Source organism: Pterocles gutturalis, unplaced genomic scaffold (genome assembly GCF_000699245.1).
Source record: "Pterocles gutturalis isolate BGI_N339 unplaced genomic scaffold, ASM69924v1 scaffold1104, whole genome shotgun sequence".
Lineage (NCBI taxonomy): Eukaryota > Metazoa > Chordata > Aves > Pterocliformes > Pteroclidae > Pterocles > Pterocles gutturalis.
Genome location: NW_010135366.1, coordinates 85,184 through 103,665, shown reverse-complemented (window position 1 = coordinate 103,665; position 18,482 = coordinate 85,184). Strand labels below are relative to the sequence as shown.

At 38.8% G+C, this 18,482-nt stretch overlaps 1 protein-coding gene across 1 annotated transcript in view; it reads right to left on the bottom strand.

Moving 5' to 3' along the window:
• Positions 1 to 18,482, bottom strand: part of PCNXL2 (pecanex-like 2 (Drosophila)) — a gene marked incomplete at its 5' end in the record, with an annotated part of 141,373 nt that overhangs the window by 43,732 nt on the left and 79,159 nt on the right. The window contains 2 exons of the mRNA XM_010081844.1: positions 7,981 to 8,108; positions 12,130 to 12,240. Of these exons, the coding sequence (XP_010080146.1) occupies positions 7,981 to 8,108; positions 12,130 to 12,240 (239 nt within the window). The remainder of the gene's footprint in view (positions 1 to 7,980; positions 8,109 to 12,129; positions 12,241 to 18,482) is intronic.

Below are 18,482 nucleotides of genomic sequence, written 5' to 3'. Positions count from 1 at the left end.
TTGCTTAAGTAAGCATCTTCTTGAACGGAAGGTTTGATTGAGTTCAGTGTTCCAAACCCCAGCTTGCCCCTAAATGTCTGATTCAGGGCAATCTAAATCTAAAACAGGAGGTGATCTACATTATCCAAGTGAATGGGATGAATGCTTGCTGAGAACACTAATTCTTATGGAAATTCAGTTAATCCATTTCAACAGGTTTCTAATACTCAACATGACAGAAATTTCCTGAGTTTACTTGATCTCAGTAGATTTACATAATTTAGAAGCTAAGTACTAGGCAAACAGCTTATAAAATTTTAGTGCCACTGTATATCCATACAAGGCTTTAAAATATTACATACTTCCTATTTCTGATCTATGAGTCCAATCTAATCTTACTCTTTATGTCCTGTTGCTGCCTTCCTTTCCAAGTATCTTTAAAAAAGTCTTCTTCTATCATGCCCATGATTTATTTTCCTCTATAGGTCCGAGTTCCTGCTTATCAATGTCTGTTACATTATCCTCTCAGATTTTTCACTGCAAGCTTTTTCCTTTTCTGCTCATTCCTTTCCCTTTTCATTTATCCCGCTTGTGGTTTTGATCTCTGCTTGTGTTCTAGCCTGGCCTCAGCATGCATTCCCTCTCTGATGCCTCCCTTCTGTCTTTATCCTGTCCTCTTAGAATGATTCAGTGAATTGGAATTGTGAATGCAACTTTAACTCGGCAGGGAACTACAGAGCACTGAATCAGAATGCACTCTCAATTAATTATCACACATATGGCTCCTATTCAATTAGCCTCAAATTGTTTTATTGACTGCCAGGGGCAAAATTTGAGAAGAGGAGATGTCACCAGTTAAAGAGATACTGCTAAACAGTTAACATACAACTTCAAATTTTGTATACTCTCCCTTGAGTGTGAAACTCAGTAAACACTTATTTTAATACCAGATCTATTTGATTTAAAGTGTCTGGTTTTCCTCGCCCATCCTTTCCCAGACAGCCCTCACATTTTCCCAGTTCAGTGTGACTCCACACATGGAGTCGAGCAATGAGGTGAGGGCTGGGTTGGAGAGATGTGCGTACCTCCATGCCACAGCAAGTGACCAAAGGGGCACACATGCACATCGGATCACTTACTCCAGGGGAGATCACAGCTCCAGATGCTTAGGGGACTGTCATTTCCTTTAGCCTGGGGCTTTAACTGAAGCAACACCTCCCACACCTGAATGCTGTGGCTTTGTCACCCCTCAAAGCCCTACACACCTGCCGAAAGGGATTAAAGACTCCTAAACCAGGCAAGTGTTGCAAGTGCAAGTCTATGGGCAGTACTGGTGGTGTGCAATGTGAAGACGTATAGCAGATGTATAGCAGGTAGGCGCTACAGCAGGGAGGAGACGGGGAAGGGTCTTGAGAAGACAGATGAGTAAGTCTAATGAATGGCATGTAACTTCAGAGGGCTCATAAAGAACTAAGGCTGAAATGTAGACAAAGATGTTCCTTGTGCTTGAAGTGTTTTGGTTTTCTCTACTGTCTCCCCCCATGCCAGAGCCGTGGCCACACATGCACCTGAAGAACAGGGCACAACTTCCCAAAGACCAGCTTATACTCATTGTTTCAACAGAGGAGCAAAAAAAATAACCTTGATTGGGAAATCTGCCAGTTAGAAGAGTAATAAAGGAAAAATAGCAGCAACTTGCTAGCATTTCAGCTTTTGTATCACTGCCAACCAGTTTTTTTGGAACGCTGTACACTAGGACACCTGAGCCAGGCCTAAGCAGCCCTTAGTACCAGTCTAGGCTGGATGCTCAAGGATCTAAATCCCTTTGAAGTCTCCAGAAAGACTCTCACCAAATTCCACATGCTTTGTGAACATGACCAGACTGCCCTTCTGATTTAAAGACAACACACCAAAAAGTCAGACTAAAAAAATCATTCATTGATCCTATTTGTTTTCACTTTTAAGTCCCAGGTACTAATAAGCACCCATTTTGGTTTTATTTACATGCTGATACTTATTTATACTATTTTTCCAAATTCTAAATTAACTTAACACTCAATAAAAGCCTGGAGGAACCCTGAGGCCAATTCAGTGAAGATCTCTCTTAAAAGAGCCATGGTCATCAAAGGGGCTAGCATTCATAAAACTGAGTAACAGCTGATAACAAAGGAACTAGAACCTCAGTACACTCTAGAGTGAAGCTGTGCAACTGGAATATAGTGCTTCTTTCTGGTCAGTTCATAAAAAATAGCATAGAAATAGAAGCAGCCAGAGAGAAACACAAAAATTAGCAGAGGAAGAAAAACAGTTTAGAAGAAATGAAAATGATTCCGATGAACAGTAAAACTCATGGCTGCAATTTGGCTTTTGTGCCAGGTGGCTAGAAGTATCCAGAAAAGCTGGAACCCTAAGTAAGGAGAGCAGGCAGTGACAGCAGTCAGAACACAACATTTCTGAAGTAATATTTGATGAAATAAGGCAAACACTAACTCTTGTTGATTAGGGGGGAAAAAGGTTCTCCTATGCTTAGGTTATACTATAAATGTTGACTTCAGAGGTTAATATAACTTTCTTTAAAGTATTAATGATAAATCAATGTCCAAGGCATTACTGAACTATAAACATCTGCTGCAGTTGTTCCTCTGTAAACATCACCACTATGGAGGTCTAAGAACATGTGAAAAATCAAACAACATAGCAAGAAATGACTGAAAAAAAAAAAATGCAGCCCTAAGAAGGAGAACTTGAAAGGTCTGAACATGCAGCTCCCAAACAAGGCCCATGGACAGTTATGGTTGAATGACATTTTGTGTTTGGAGCAGGGGTTTTAGCAGCTGTAACAGATGAGCAGGCTCACAGGGAAAACAGATGCACTAGGGTGCATTAAAAAATAAGCATTTGGAAGTCGAAGGCCTATTATTTTATGGGAAAGAGGGAGGGAGCAGATGGGTACATTTCACAACCACTTTTCCCACACATGTGCATAATGTGGGTCAAACCTAATTGTGTCTACACTGGGAAAACTCTTCCCATTCCACCTGCAGGTGGTCCACGATGGGCAGATTAAGTGAGCCAGGCGGAGAAAAGAAAATGCTGGCTGCACTAGATCTGAGGCAGGGCAGGTTTTCCTCACCCCTTGTTCCCAGCTGTATTAACCTTACAGGTGGCTGTTTTCCAGACCACAATGACCGGAACAATAACACAGTGATACACTTTTTAAAAAGATGGAGAAAAGAAAGGCTTGCTCATATATTCTCAAACACTGAGTGGTATTCTGTAATGCCATTCTGAGATAACTGGCAATTTAATCACAGCCTCTTTAGAGATACCCAACTAATTCAGTTACACCACATAGTAATTCACTCGAACCCCTTCAAAGCAAATGCAAGCTGTGCCTTACCCAAAAATAGGCACTGAACCAGATGACCAATAAAGAACAGAAACAAGGAGCGGGAGAGAGACAAGCAGCTTGTAGGCAGTGAAATCTCCAGATTTCTGGTGGCAGTTTGCTGTTTGCAGGGACAAGTCACAGCTGCAGTGGAGAACAGGCTGCTCGATGTGATCCAGCGGTTAGACCCACTGGGGGATGAAAGTAAGCTTCCTACTCTGTTCTGTCCATCGCCATATCCAAGATATAAAGCAAGATAAGAGGAAGGGAGGAGGGGGACAGAGTCAGGCTGCAGTGTGACAAAGTATTTAAGAAAAAAAGCAAACCAGAGGAATGGAACAAAAGCATTTGAGCAAACACTTTATGCTTTAAAGTGCCTATACATTAAACAAGATTTACTGCTATTTCCTTTTCTCTCTCTGACATCTACAGCCTAATCATTCCAACAGCTGTGAAAATAAAGACTAAACCAGGATTCTTCAAACTGGGAAGCAGGACTCAGGCTAATGTCAGGACAAAGCCAGTGTTGCATCAAACTTTTTTTCTTTAAAACAGAGAAAAATTCTCATAGCTGGACTCCCACAACATAACCAGCTCATGAGCACAGACCAGCTTTCTGATTTTACACACCTCTCTTCTCAACAATGGCAGCAAAAGCTGTAAAAAAGAGGTTGCGTGAAAAGTTGTTCTTTCTTAATTGCCTTCCTTATTGCCTTTTTTTCTTCTTCTTCTTCAATTCACCCTTCCATTTCTCCCCAAAAGATCCCTGACCTCGGTGATGTATTGGTGTACTAGACTCTGCACACAGCAAGTACCAAAGCGCACCCTATAAACAAACAGCATCTGCTGACAGCGGGAAGAACACCCATGCTCTGCGCACACACCACAAGAGCACAAACAGGCACAGTATGATACCTGAATTTTGAAGAGCTTGCTAGGAATTTCACAGTTTGCTTACTGTCAAAATGAATATTATTTTTTTTCTTTTTTCTACCCGCTTGAATTCCTCCATCTCTTTGAAAAACAAACAAGCCATCATCTTAATTCTCTAAGACTTTCAGCTCCAGCTCACATCATGTAGACTGGCAGATGCCCAGGCAGAAACCTGAGGAATCAAGCTCCTCTTTAGACAGAAGAAAAAGTGGGACTAAAAGAAACACTAGAAATGTAAGATGTGTATGTGTGCACTCAGGAAACACCAGGTAGAGACAACCAAACCAACACCTTAAGGAACAGATGTCGCAGTTGCCTACCACTCGGACAACTGGCCTAATAGCCCAGCTCTATTAACAAATGTGGTACTCTCTACTTGCAGATGTCCAGAGCTTCAACTTTGGATTCACTTTATCAAAAATGAACTGGGTGGTTTTTCCTCATCTAATTTCACACTGTTGGCACAAATGAAATGCAAAAATAAGTTTTCCTTAAGTGAACCAAAGGAAAAAAACAAGAAGTTTGCTTGACAGCAGTGAAGTGTGCATATACTGATGAACAGAAATGACACTCTAAGAAAGCAACATAAGAAAAACAAAACCATGACATTTTGATATCTAGACTGCTTGTGAAATTGTTTTCAGTTAGTCCTATTAAGAGTTTACATTACAAAAAATATAACCTTCAGACTGACTCCCTCTAACTTCTTATAAACAGAAATGAGTTTTTGTGTAGTTAATATAAATGTGACAATTTAACGTAGTCATCAATAGAGCAAGGAAGCATTTGAAAATGAGTATGCAAAGCAGACAAAACAAAAAAGCTATATAAAGCACACTGAAGGTAGCTTTCCCCTGGGCAAAAGTTCCCGTCAACAGGCAATGAGTATGGAAATAGCAAAAAATCTGCCAGAGCTGCTGCTTTGTATGAGCGTAGCTCACACTGCACTGTACTGCACCTGTGACTTTCCATTAACACCCTGAGCTGAACTTGGCAAAACTGTCAATGCACTCCAAGAAGGAAACCTATACACCAGCTTCCTCATGTGTTTGTTCTGTTTTGTCCAACAGCACCTGAAAACTCAGTGCACCTCTGGCTGTGGGACACTGCAGCCCAACGACAGGTCAGTGCAGGAGCCAGGACAACTTTCCACTCTGCCTCAAGCTCCCGATCCTGTTTAATTCCAGAGCTCTGAAAGAAAGCAATTATACCATCCCTTTGAATTTTTAGATGCTGAAGGGTCAAGATTTAAAGCAGTAAAGCAAGGCCCATCTCACTTCATTAAATTTAGTATTTTGTAGAAAATTTCCCTATTCTTAATACAAAATTACACCCTTCCCTTGCCTTTTTCTATCTTTTCACTGTGTCCCTTTAATGAACCAGAAGTTTTCCAGTCCAATGCTTGCTCACTCTGGTCAGTTCCTCATGTGAGCAATGAAATACTGAAATGGAAGTGAGGCAAAGGAGAATCAGAAGTGCTAGAAACAAAATGAATTCAAATTTAGGAGGAGTCATTACATGTGTGTATTGTGAGATGCCACAGGTTCAGACAAACATTTACTTCACTTTGATGACTATCTTAAGCTTCTATAAAACTGTTTCCTACTTCTGAAAGGTTTTTGACAGGCAAGGTTGTAGTTTTTATGTTTTAAGTGAGAAGATCACAAAAGATACACTAGAATCTCTAACAAAAAGCAAGGCATGATCTTTTCACAAGGAGTCTAGCTTAAGCATTCATGTCAAAGATGAAGTTGTAGTTACTGCTTATTTTGAAAGGACAAGTAGTGGTGGTTTAAAGTATTAAATGGGTTAGGCTTTTTGCACTTGGGGTTTTACAGTTTATGGGTAAAATAATTAGCTTTCCTTTCAAAAATTATTAGCATCAACTTCTTCACTTTCCTTAGTGGGAGTCACAGATGGTCAGTACTGATGAAAACAAGACACACACACACTTATTTAAGTATAAAGGATCAACCATCTTTTGAAATTTCCTTTGAATATCATCTATTCACCTTGTCCCAAAAGCAAGTCAAAATGGTCCCCTCTATTTCCATCTACAATAACCTACAGTTTCTACACTAACTTAGCTACATGGAAGTGATGTGCCTACAACTGAGTTTGATGCTCTAACAGGTACCTAGAAAAGAAGCCATATGCCTTCAGAATGCTCTGGTTTAAGTAAAATGTAGATGTTAAAATCTTCAGTTCCTACTTAATATTGTTCAAAGTTTCATCCAAAAACGGAAAGCTGTCTGTGGTATTAGTGGTAGCCTCCTGCCTTTCCATGACTCCCTTCAACTTCACTCCTATGAAATAATGAACCTGTTCACCCACAAAAAAAAAAAGACGAGTGAGAGAATTTTGTTAAGATCTGGCCCCAGAGTACAAAACTCAGCTCCCATCAAAAGTTTCCACAAATCTCATCATATTCAGAAACAAATACAAAGCCTCTTTATGTGACTTGGCTTTAACTGAGTAATTTCTTTACAGATGAGTACATATTCACTCACTCACACAAGTCAAAATCAACCAAAATCATAAAATTATAGAATCATTACGGTTGGAAAAGACCTCAAGGATCATCAAAGTCCAACCCAAAGTAAAATAAACCCAACCAAAATAAAACTCTTCAAACTAATCAGACCCTTCCCCCTAAAAGATTGAAAAATCAATCACTGTAATGTCTAGTTTTGAATTCTCTTCACATGCTCAGATACATCAGCGGCACCGAAACAAGAGGTGTGGTACGTGTACAGCACTTCTCACCGGTCTGGCCAAGTCCTGATTTGGCCAATACAATTTTCAACTCTGTGAATCAAACCGCTGTTCTGCAGCTGCAATAAGTTACTCTGAGCCTGGTTATACATGTCAGTAGGGGGCAAAGAGCTCACACACTGCTTGGAGCACAGGACTCAAGGGACACGTCCCTTAGTCACTGAATCCAGCCCTGAAATTGCAGACCACTCATTTATTCCTTGCAAAAACTACCTCCATCTGGAAAGGGAAGCGTTTCCCTGTCTCCAGTACTCTTGTTGGGAGCCCATTAGATCCCAGTTACCAAGAGCTTTCAAGTCCTACTGGGTAGAAGGAGCAGAAGCTCTTTATTCAATCTTTTCAATATTCTGCATTTGCATCCTTGTCAAACTGAATGAATGGCAGCTAAAATCTGACAAAACCAACCAGTTCTTAAGTCAAACTCCAAGATCAGATGTAGCAGGTAATGGCAATGCACTCCTCATCACTTCTCTACGAGAGTTACCTGCCACATCTCAAACGGTAACATTTAATCAGGCTGGTATAAAATATATTAATGCAGCCTGACTTCCAGTGCCAAAGGCTTCACAGATTTAGTTCCTGTCACTACCTAGCAAGAAAAAAAGGCTGACAACTGGGAGTTCTACTCATTTTTTTTTTTCACAGCTTTGTTACTGTATGTCTGTACAACAAATGCAACATGACACCTCATCTGTAACATATTGATAATTGTTTAAATACATTTTCAGAAATAACCAAATAACCATGAAATAGTAAAACATCAGAATCAAGACTGAAAGATTAACCTCTCATGCCCTACAACAATTTAAGGATTATCTTCAGAAGAAAAATACCTCCAGAAATGAAACCAATGAAATAAAGACTTTTACAAATAACAAGAGCAGAAAATGTTTGAATAGTCTTACTTGTAGTTTTTCTCCCAGAACTTGATCGGTCTTGCGTATGATGCGATAAAGATGACGCTACCAAGAAATGGACTCAGTGGGGTAGAAAAGACTGAAGTGGCCAGAGTTTGAAAAAAAAGCATAGCAGAGTCTGAAAATTGCAAGTTAAGGTAACACAAATGATTTCATTATACTTTTAAACCACTGTTGAAGCAGCGCTTTCAACTATTTATTTTCACTTTTTTGTTGTTATTTATTTTACCAAAGAGGTAGTAGGGAAAGGAAACGAAGGCCAGCAGTGCCAAATTGCCAATTGCCAGCATGTAATCGGTGTCTCTTCAGTGCTACACAGTTGTAACGGAGGGGACATGCCTGAACAGAGCATGTTACCAGCAGGGTGACCCTGTCTAATCTCTGCCCGAGGACAGATCCTGAGCGTAGGCAGAGCGTAAGTGCCCTCCTCCAGCTACCTAGTGTACCTCCTATAACACAAAGTGCCTTTCCAGAGTCTGACACAGAGTTTAAAACACAAACCTCCCCAAAAGATCACTTTCTTGGAAGTTCTTCATTCTCTGCACTGGAATCTTGCTCCCAATGCGTCTAGTGTTCCATTCTGTGAGTTTCTGTTTATTTTTGAGTGATTTAGTATGTGGAGAAACAACTATGCCTCTATAATCCAGCCTGCTGACTTAAAATTATGCTTTCATGTTAATTCTTACTGACAACTTAATATACCACGCTGAGTGAAAGGTAAAAAATGCTCAACATTTCATACTTTTTGAAATATATATGAAATGAGAAGGTGAGATGGGGAACAGTAAATATCACACATAAACATCATCATGAATGCCTGAATCCATAGCTTACTTGAAATGTAACACCGTATTTCAGATTGCTAGAAAGCAAGTTAGGAGATGGATAGGGATATTGAAAAAGATGAAAGTTAAAAAGGACATGATTAAAAAAACCAAGCAAATGAAAATGTTAGGTTTTAATTCTTCATTAAGTCATACCACATCCATGAAATCTCAAGGAAAAAGTTTTCAAATTGGCATGAGAGACCAGTTGTCCTTCCATACACCTCCCTTGGGAGGAAGGTGCTAAGTAAAGTATCCATGAACTAAGGAGCCACCATCAAAGTACAGTGATCAAGTGCATCTCAAACTAAAATTAAGGTCAAAGCACCCAGTAGCCACAGTCTTTTAGCTTACCCTCTTATAGTAATATCCTGTATGTGTGCCCCACAGCTTCCAAGACTTTACAAAAAACACTTTAACACATGTAGCATCCTTTGTGGTACAATATTCCCATAAAAAGGCTAGCTAGCCATGCTTTCAAAGCAATTTGTAAAATCTACAAACAACTATTTGCCAAAAGATCTCTCTCAAATCCCTCAAACTTATTAAAAGAGAGTGGTCTGGAACAGTGTCTTTGTGCATTAGAGAGATTGGAAAATGAGCTGACCTCAGAGTTTTAAGTTCAAAAAGCAACAGAGAGCAGAGAGCAGGAAACAAGTGCATCAAAAAAGTTAAACTGTCACATTACACTTGTCATAACCAGCACTGGCTGTGAAAGATGAACAAGTATTTACAAGTGTCAGATAAGGGAAGGAGGCATGGGAGCTGAAGAGACAAAAAGAGAACAAGGAGGACAGATAAGGACAGAAAATCAAGTTTTCTAAAGAGAGTTCTAATGTCATGATTGATTTAAAAATTGCCACCATCATGAGTTAAGACATTTAGGACTCCACTGTGAACTGTTTCTGTCTGAGACATAATCAGTAGCAACAGTTTTATTTTTGCTAAAAGACATAATGCTCTACTAAATGTACATTGGAAGACATTTCCCATTTGACTTGTGAAGAGTGATTTTAACTGTTTTATATATGTAAGTATGTCATGAGAGCAAGTAACAGCACCAGATGTAGTTGTACAGTGGGCAATTATCTGTCATCAGGGGTTTTTCATTTTATGGTATCCAATTTGCTTTTATTAGGCAATTCTTTTTTTTTTTTTTTAATACCAATGCTTTAATTATGTCTAGGTAAAAATTATAAAAGTAGTAACAAAAACTTACAGGCATACTTTCTTACTCCATGTCCCAAACCAGGTCTCCTGTGTACCATCTTTGTTAGGTCATACTGTGCAGAAGCAGAACTTGTTTCTTTGTGAATAATGGATTTTCTTTTTAAGATGGCCAAATCAAATTTTGAGAAAAAAATAACTAAAAACTCTTCAACATGAAATAGAACATTGTATTTGAGGATTTATTCTTATAATTTAAAAATCTGTTTAAATACAAATCAGCCTCAAAACAAATATTTTAAAAATCTTCTATCCCCTTCTTCTAGCACAAAACTATGTATTAAGGGCAGCCCAAATCCTCTGTTTCTCAAAACCCACATTTCTAATTGCAATTACTATAGGCCAAAAATGTTTGGTCACTCCAGGCACAGGATCATCTAGAGGATGGGAGAACCAAGTGTCACAGGGCTTCTTTTTCTGATGTTAGAGCTGTAAACCTGAAACAACTACAGAAGAAACTCTCATAAATAGAATAATCTGAAATACAAAATCCTTTATTTCCAAATCTCACTGTTCATTTATTAGATAAAATCTTCCTTTGACTACGAACCACAGTGACATTCTCAGTGAACTGATAATTATAAACACATAACCTCATCTTACTAATTTAAACACTGGGAAGTGAAGTTGCAGATCTCTCCTCAAGTCAGAAGCCTGCTCCTGGTCTTTCAGGTTTAGGAGGGACTTTGAGTCACCTAGTCCATCAAGCAGCCACAAGTCAGGATCAGCTAAACTTCTATGATTCCTGATAGTCATTCATCTAAATTCCTGAAGATCTCTAATTGTGGAGGTTCCACAACCTCCACCAGGCAAAGCTCCATGCGTTGCCCTTCATGCCCCACACACTGGAATCAAATGCATTAAAGCTTCTGGAACTACTCATATCACTGAGCTCTATGGCCAAAGCTCACAAAGGCATGTCAATATTTAAAAATTTATGTCCCCTTTGCAGATGTGATTTAGGCAATTAAGAGCCACAAATAATTAACTCTGCAAAGAAATTGCATCCTTAGTGCCTCTGCAAACTGCAACATACATTCATCATTACTGTTTGCGGGGTTATGGTAACAACAAATAAAAATCTTGTGCAAAGAGGCAGAGTTATTGCTGTTGTGGGAATAGTAACTTGGGCATTTAACCAGTATCTTAATTGAAACATTGCCTTAAAAGACAGATTTGAATTTACAAAGCATACTATAAATATAAATAATAGAAAGCTAGTCTAGAACACTTTAGCAATTACTGTGTAAATAAACTAAACCCTGCTTAGTTAACTACTTTCCCGTTTGCAAAGCTTAATTGGTACTTTTACCAGGAGTAAAGTTATCACTGCACAAAATATTTGTGACCAGGGGAAACCTGTTAAAATATAATCTTAGTTCTTAAATGTATTGCTAAATAACCTTATACACTTCTGCAATTCACACCTACAACAGACATGAAAATAATTTTTTGTTGTCAAATTCTGGAATAGTTTGCTTCAAACCACTCAAAATGCTCAGACAGATCACTGTGCTTTCCTTTCATAAATAGACAATCTAAAGCTTCCCCTCTGGGAGTTATTCTATCTCCACTTCCCTCTGTCCAAGACTCCCATTTATTCTTATTCAGTTGCAAAAGAAAATGGATCCCTGAAATGAATTCGATCTGAGATACCAACTAGAAGCAACTGAGAAAGAAACCAATAGTTCAGAGCTGTCAGCCATATGCCCGGCACTTTACAAAACTAGCTTCTGCATACATAAAAGTCCACCCAAGTTGGAGCTAACGTGTCAGTCACAACGCTTCTTTTTGGATGCACCAAAAATCAGTGCTGAGGACCGCAGAAGTATGTGATCTGCAGAATGTGGCTGGGTGGGAAGTGAGCAGGCATAAACAGAACAGTTTGAGTCAGAGTTCAGTTTCCCAGTTTCAGAACCCATGCAGCCAAGAAAGAGAGAAAACTGTATTTCTTAGGAGATGCTCCAAACATTTTCACATTTTAAAATAAGTTACTTAGGAATTTTGCACCTTTTTCAAACACTGTAAATAAATTACATACATCAGGAGGAATTTAAGAATAAAGAAAACTAAATTTATAAAGGATATGAGGTATTGCAAAGAGCTGAGCAAAAACATGGAATGATGATCCCCAGGCAATCTGCCAGGGAGCAATGTATGTCATGATGAACTGCAACTTCTGCAGTAGGTCCCACAGCTGAAAAAAAGAAAAGAAAAAGAAAACATGGTGACTTTTTAGGCACTAAGACAGTTTCAATACTAACATCTGAAAATGACACTTTTTAGAACTGTGCCCTGGAATGAACGTGCGATAAATAACATTGTATTATGAGCTTTCACGGGCATTAAGGCCTCTAATTTGGTAAGGGACAGAAGTATATTCTTCATTTGAAATTCAAACGTGCAATGAGGTACGTCTTTAACCACCACACTGAGGCAGCTCCCGGATTACCTTTCTTCAGAAGTATGTCTGCTTTAATTAGAAAGTGGGAAAACAGGTTCTGATATTTGCTGCATACATCACACCACCAGTCAGATGGTTACAGGAGAAGAGACTCCAGGAGAAAGTGGATATAATGAACAGAGGAAGCTCCATGTGCGACATGCTTGGCTCTGCACATGGAAGTCAGACTTATTTCTCAAGAACACTACATTTTAATTTGTTGACTCAGTGGGAGAAGCCATCACTATGTAAGCATATGCTTGGCATTAAGCATGAATTATAGCTGCATTTTCAAGATCAAAGCATCCTACCATCAAAATATTGCATTAATACAATGTTTTTATTGTGGTGCAATACAAATTGAAAAACAAACTGAATTTACTTCCTGTAAAATACACTTGATGCTGCAGCTAGCAGTTTCTAACTCAAGAATGATGTGTACTTATTCTGTAGAATACATTTTTTTTTTCTGCCAGCTGCCTTGGCATTAGGCCAAAACAGATCTAATGTCTTGCCTGCATTGGGCCATCAGATTCATACTGCAGAGTAGGTTCCTGACAAACTGTCAGGGAAGATTTGGCTATCAATAGACATTAGTGCTCACCACACACACAAGTTGACAGCGAAACAGGAGTATATGGAATATTCATGCTCACATAGCAAATATATGTTGAATTCCCTATTGTAAATTTTTTATTTGAGTTAATAAAAAGCAAGACACTGCCAACATCATGAAAGACATTGAGACTATATCCATAGTCATATATTAAACACTTCCAGGGAATGTTCCCAGGCACTGATATCGTGTATGTTGTTAAATTGTTAGAAAGGTCCCTGGAAAGGTTCTAGTCTGGCCCAGCTAGCTCTCTTCCAAGCAATCCCCAGGCATCCTTTTGAAAGAAAACCCTCCATGGTCCATTTTCAGGTGGCAGTTCCATACCTCCACCCTGTGTACAGACTGGGAGAGTTTACTAGCATGGACACAAGCTTCCCGGGACAGCTGGCCTCAGTGACAGAGCCTGGCCCTGGGCACACTTCTCTGATTGTCAACATACCAGTAACTGAGGATGCACCTTCACTAACTCACCTCATGGGTCCTTAAGTTACCACCGCCAAAGTAACACTTGGCCATCTGTATCCACATTGGCAATGCACTTACAAGATGTTTCATTGATCTTTTCTACGAATTGTTGTAAATAATTGCAAATTAATTGGGAGGGAGGCAAGAATGACTAAGAGCATTAATGTGTTTTGGTCTTTGTGCTACCAAACGATCACAGAGACAGCTGCTAATGCCAGTTACAACCAGTGTTATGCTAACTCCTGTTACAACTGACAAACCTTCCCGTTGAGATGAAAGCAGTGCTTCACGTGTTTTCTGTGCTTTGGCATGACTCCAATTAGGAGCAATATGCAAAATGCACATTATGTTAACTTTTCACAGGCACACTGTTTAAAACCAGCAAGGCCCTGATAAAAAACAAGCTGTTACAATCTCTTTAAGGCACAGCCTTGTTACCCCTACTTAGTTTAAGTAAAAAAAATTCATATCTTGTCAACTTTGTTCTCTCTCAAAAATACTACACGCGATTTGAAAATTACAACATTGGTTAAAGTAGGCAACTAAACTGAAACTAGAACTGGCTGTATTTGAATCCTGTTAAGCAGTTTGTGGGGTTGCTTTGTTTTGCTTAATTTTTATTTCTTTGAAACATCTGAAGCAATAGCTGTGAGAAAAATTGCATCTGCTAAAAGATTTAAGTGAAGGGCTGAAAAAGCTAATGACTCACATCTTAAACCTTAAAAATTCAAAGCTGCAGTATAACCCAGCAAAGTTCTGCCTGTTACAGATTGAAATCACAAAGCCATAAATCACCCCAGCAGTGCTCAAAGCTCAGGGTTCATCAAAAGGTTTTCAAACCTGAAATAAAATTCAGGTTTTGCATTTGCTAGGAAACCAAATCCAGGGGGAGACCATTCTGGCTTCTTGTTCCATTACCTCGTTTTAATAATTTTTTAGTATTTACACATTCTTGCAAAACAGACCATGAAGCCCAAGTTCCCTGTTGCTTCTAACAAATCCTACTAGTTCTACATTCACCACTGCTTGAACTCGCTGTTGTTTCTTTCAGCACTTGCCTCTCAGATAATATTTCCACAAGACAGGCAATGGAGCTCGTTTCTCTTTGCAGGAACATGAATGAGGAAGAATGCTCCAGTGAACCTCTTGGTTTCTAGAGCCTCATGACACAACACCTAAAGGCCTGGAAATGTGTGATTTTCAAGCTACTCCTTTCATTAGGAATTGCCAAGTACCTCTATTACCTCTTAAATTACTGCTTCCAGGACATGTTCTGCAAAACCCCTTGAGGGAAACTTGCCATTACCATTTTACATATCTAACTACAATTGCTAAAGGTGATGTCACCTAGCAACTATAATACAGAGATTTAGGAAGTGGGGACTTGTCTTTAAATTTTCTCTTTTTCATTTTGCTAGAACCCTCTGAAAAATATTTCTCCTTGACAGTTTTGCCCAATTTACAATATGCTTTCTCCTATATATGATATGGGAACTCCAAGGATTCACAAAGCACTATTGCTTTTCTCACAGAAAGGAACTGAGGCTGATAAAAAACTGCTTTCGTAAATAGGAGAATGTTGATCCTCAGAAACACTCATTCTCTTATTTCAACTAACTGCATTTCAGCATTCCATGATCGTAGGACACTAGCTAAAGAGGAAAAGCTTCGACATCTTTTTAAATTGTCAGAAACAGCACAGGATTAGAAAGCATAGGGAAAGCAAAAGCCCATCTGGAGTTGAATCCAGTAAGGAAAGTAAAAGGCACTAGGAAGGACTAGTGCAGGTTTATCAGGACCAAAAGACAGATTGGGGAAAAACCATGGACCCACTGCTGGGTGGGGCAGGGGATCTGGTGACAAAGGGCATGGAGAAGGCTGAGATACTCAATGCCTTCTTTGCCTTGCTCTTTACTGGGAAGCCTTCAGGAGTTGCAGGCCCCTGAGACCTGTGGGAAAGCATGGAGAAATTAAGACAGCTGAAGTAGCGAAGGATTAATTAAGGTTACATTTAAAGAAACTAGACAAGAGCACTTCCATGGGACCTGACAGGACACCTCTCAGCCCTTCTGTGATTCTGTAAAATAGGCAACGTATCCTCAGTAAAGTTTTGTTTCAATGAGGGTAATAACTTGCTCCTGAGGGTGTGAAGTATATTTTTTTACTGGTGCTACATGTAAAGGGGGAACCTTCCCATCTAAAGTGAAAGTGGCAAAAAGAAAAAAAAATTGTGCCAAGTTTTAGCCCTCTCTTTATAACAATGAATAAAGGATTAATTTTTCATTTCGATTTCTGCATCCCAGTTTAGGATGATTGCAAAAGACAATTTTTATTAAGCCTTCTTAGATTTTAAATGTTTTCTACAGTTCGCTAAGCAGAAAAATTATATATTATTTAGAGGACATAAAGTCCTAACATTCCTAGACACCTTTACTCATGTGACAGTTTTGCACAGTAAACAGTTTTTAAGTCTTTGACAAAAAGTTTAAACTATCAGTATATTCAGTGAATTTAAACCAGCACATTCCCACTACTGTCAACTGAAGGTGCAGAGCATGCATCCATCTTTCATATTTCTTTTATGTGGACACACACATTTTATCATCTTAATCATCCTTAAGTCTTCTATGAGTTCTGAAGCCTCAACAGACCTCTGGCGCATAAGCTAGTATACTATGTTTCTATAAACAAAGCAAAGGCAAAGAATTATCTTTTCAGTATTTCTTTTAAATTTGGTTTTTCTTACTCAACCAAATGTAAAGAACATTACAAACTAGAAGTTAATGGAAATCAGTTAACATACATTTTTGAAAAGATTTTGAGAGCCTGAAACATTACTAAAATGTGATCTCCTTTTCTCAGTTTGGTAGATTTCAATAAACTAGGCAGAGATTAACACCTGAATTTAAATAACACTGAATTTGAGATGGAGACTACGCAATGCTTTCAGCTTTTGGCAGCCTTTCTATCTGTTTAGCATCTGTTGGGACTCTGTGTGGGCAGACTCCTTGGCAATACTGGGACTAAATAATGCATAAACATTAACATTTTCTTGCTAAGCTTGAATTTTGCTGTGTTTTAAAAACAGTGTATGTACAAACTGGTTTTAAACAAAAATAACTGTCATATACATATGGCTGTATGCTCTATGTGCAACACAAAATTGAGAGATTAAAAAAGTTAAATACAGAGAGCAATTATTTCCTGTTTTGAACAGGTATTTCTTTATATTCCTGTTCATGTCCTGAGAACTTGAGATAGATTTGAACTCAGACTCTCAGATGTTAGGGAAGTATTTAGTTTTTCAGGCTGGCTAATTCTGGTCAATTGGCAACTCCAAGTCTTGGAAGTAAATTCTAATATCTACTGGTAATTTTTTTTGTATGTCAATAAAAATTAAAATACATTAAGAGGGAAAAGTTATGAACATGTACATGTTTATGGATATGAAACTTAGTGGAATAATTTTATTTTAGTTCATGGCTTTGCTTTGCATATCATTAACTTTGTTTTTTATTTAATGCCATTTAAAACAAACTTCACCTATGAAAGCCCACAAAACAAGATTTACTGGACATAAAGGTTTTGAATGTATATGTCTTAAGTCATTGTGACATTCTATTGGTGTGTTTGAACAGCGCTATGTTTGAACCTACAACAAATACTTTCCAGGCTGTCTTTACTTGCATCTGCTTACAGACATTTGAATCCTTTATATTGTGGGATTTCAAGATCATTTTCTAATGCAACACATAAAAGAGGATCAAAATATAATCAGTCCAAGGCTCCGATATCAAACCTCAGAGGAATATATTCCTGAACACAGTGTTCAGCACTTAACATCGACAGTGTACAAAACAGGCATGTTTTAAACAGAGTAACAAGCCTTGGAAGCCTTTAGCTTTGAAGTTAAATGTTAACCATCAGGCAGAAATACGATGAGGATTATGACAATAAGATAATGAGAAAACCTAACTGCCCAGGATCTGCTCATGGCTGGTGCTACTTCTTCATACGTTGTTAGCTGATAGCAAAAGCCCAGAGAAGGAGCCTGTGGTACTGTAAGAAGCCATCTCCCATATCTCCCCAGGTGGGCAAAAAGAAGGAGATGAGAGCTAATCAGCTTAATTTGCAGAGGGCCAGTGTCCTGGTTTTGGTGATACAGATCAGCTGGGAGCTGCACTGATCCAGCCTCCTCAGCGAAGCCTTCACAGGCCTGGCTCCTGTCAAGACTCTATCTTCCCAGAAGTCTCGCTTACTAAAAGCAGATGTAAAAAATGCACAAAGTTGTGCGCTGGAGCGCCAGATACTCAAGAGTTCTCTTTCAGTGCCTGCATCAACAGACAGAGAACACACCTCTATCAGCATGAATGCACATGAGTACAGTCCTTGGTGCGTGGTGACCCAGGCTGACCCAGGCAGCAGGTGTACATCTCCCTGCACTCGCCCCATTCTAAAGGAAAAACACAAAAAAAAAAAAAAAAAAAAAAAAAAGAGAGAAAATGCAATTTGGGAGTAGCGTCAGGAATTAAGTCTGACAAAGAGGTCAGTGACAGAAGGCTGAATGAAAAAAATCAATTAAATCATTTCCACACTATTAAAAGGAAACATGAACTGTTTAGTGCTCAAGAGAGTTAAGGAGTCTATGGAAAATACCACTGGGATTATCCTGTCAAATATCAGATGTAGCATTGGGTATTTCACTCAGCAGAAAGTGTCTTAACAGGGTTTATATGCCAGATATCAAAAGTTGAGGAAATAGCTGTGAGCCAAAAGGGTGCAGCTGATTAAGACATTGGATTTCAGTTTTTTGCAAGAAATACATTAAAATATGAATTAACGACTTAGTGCTAGAAGTTTTGAAGCGAAACATCAGATTTAGAGAAGGATGAAAACTCAGAACAGGAAAGGAAAG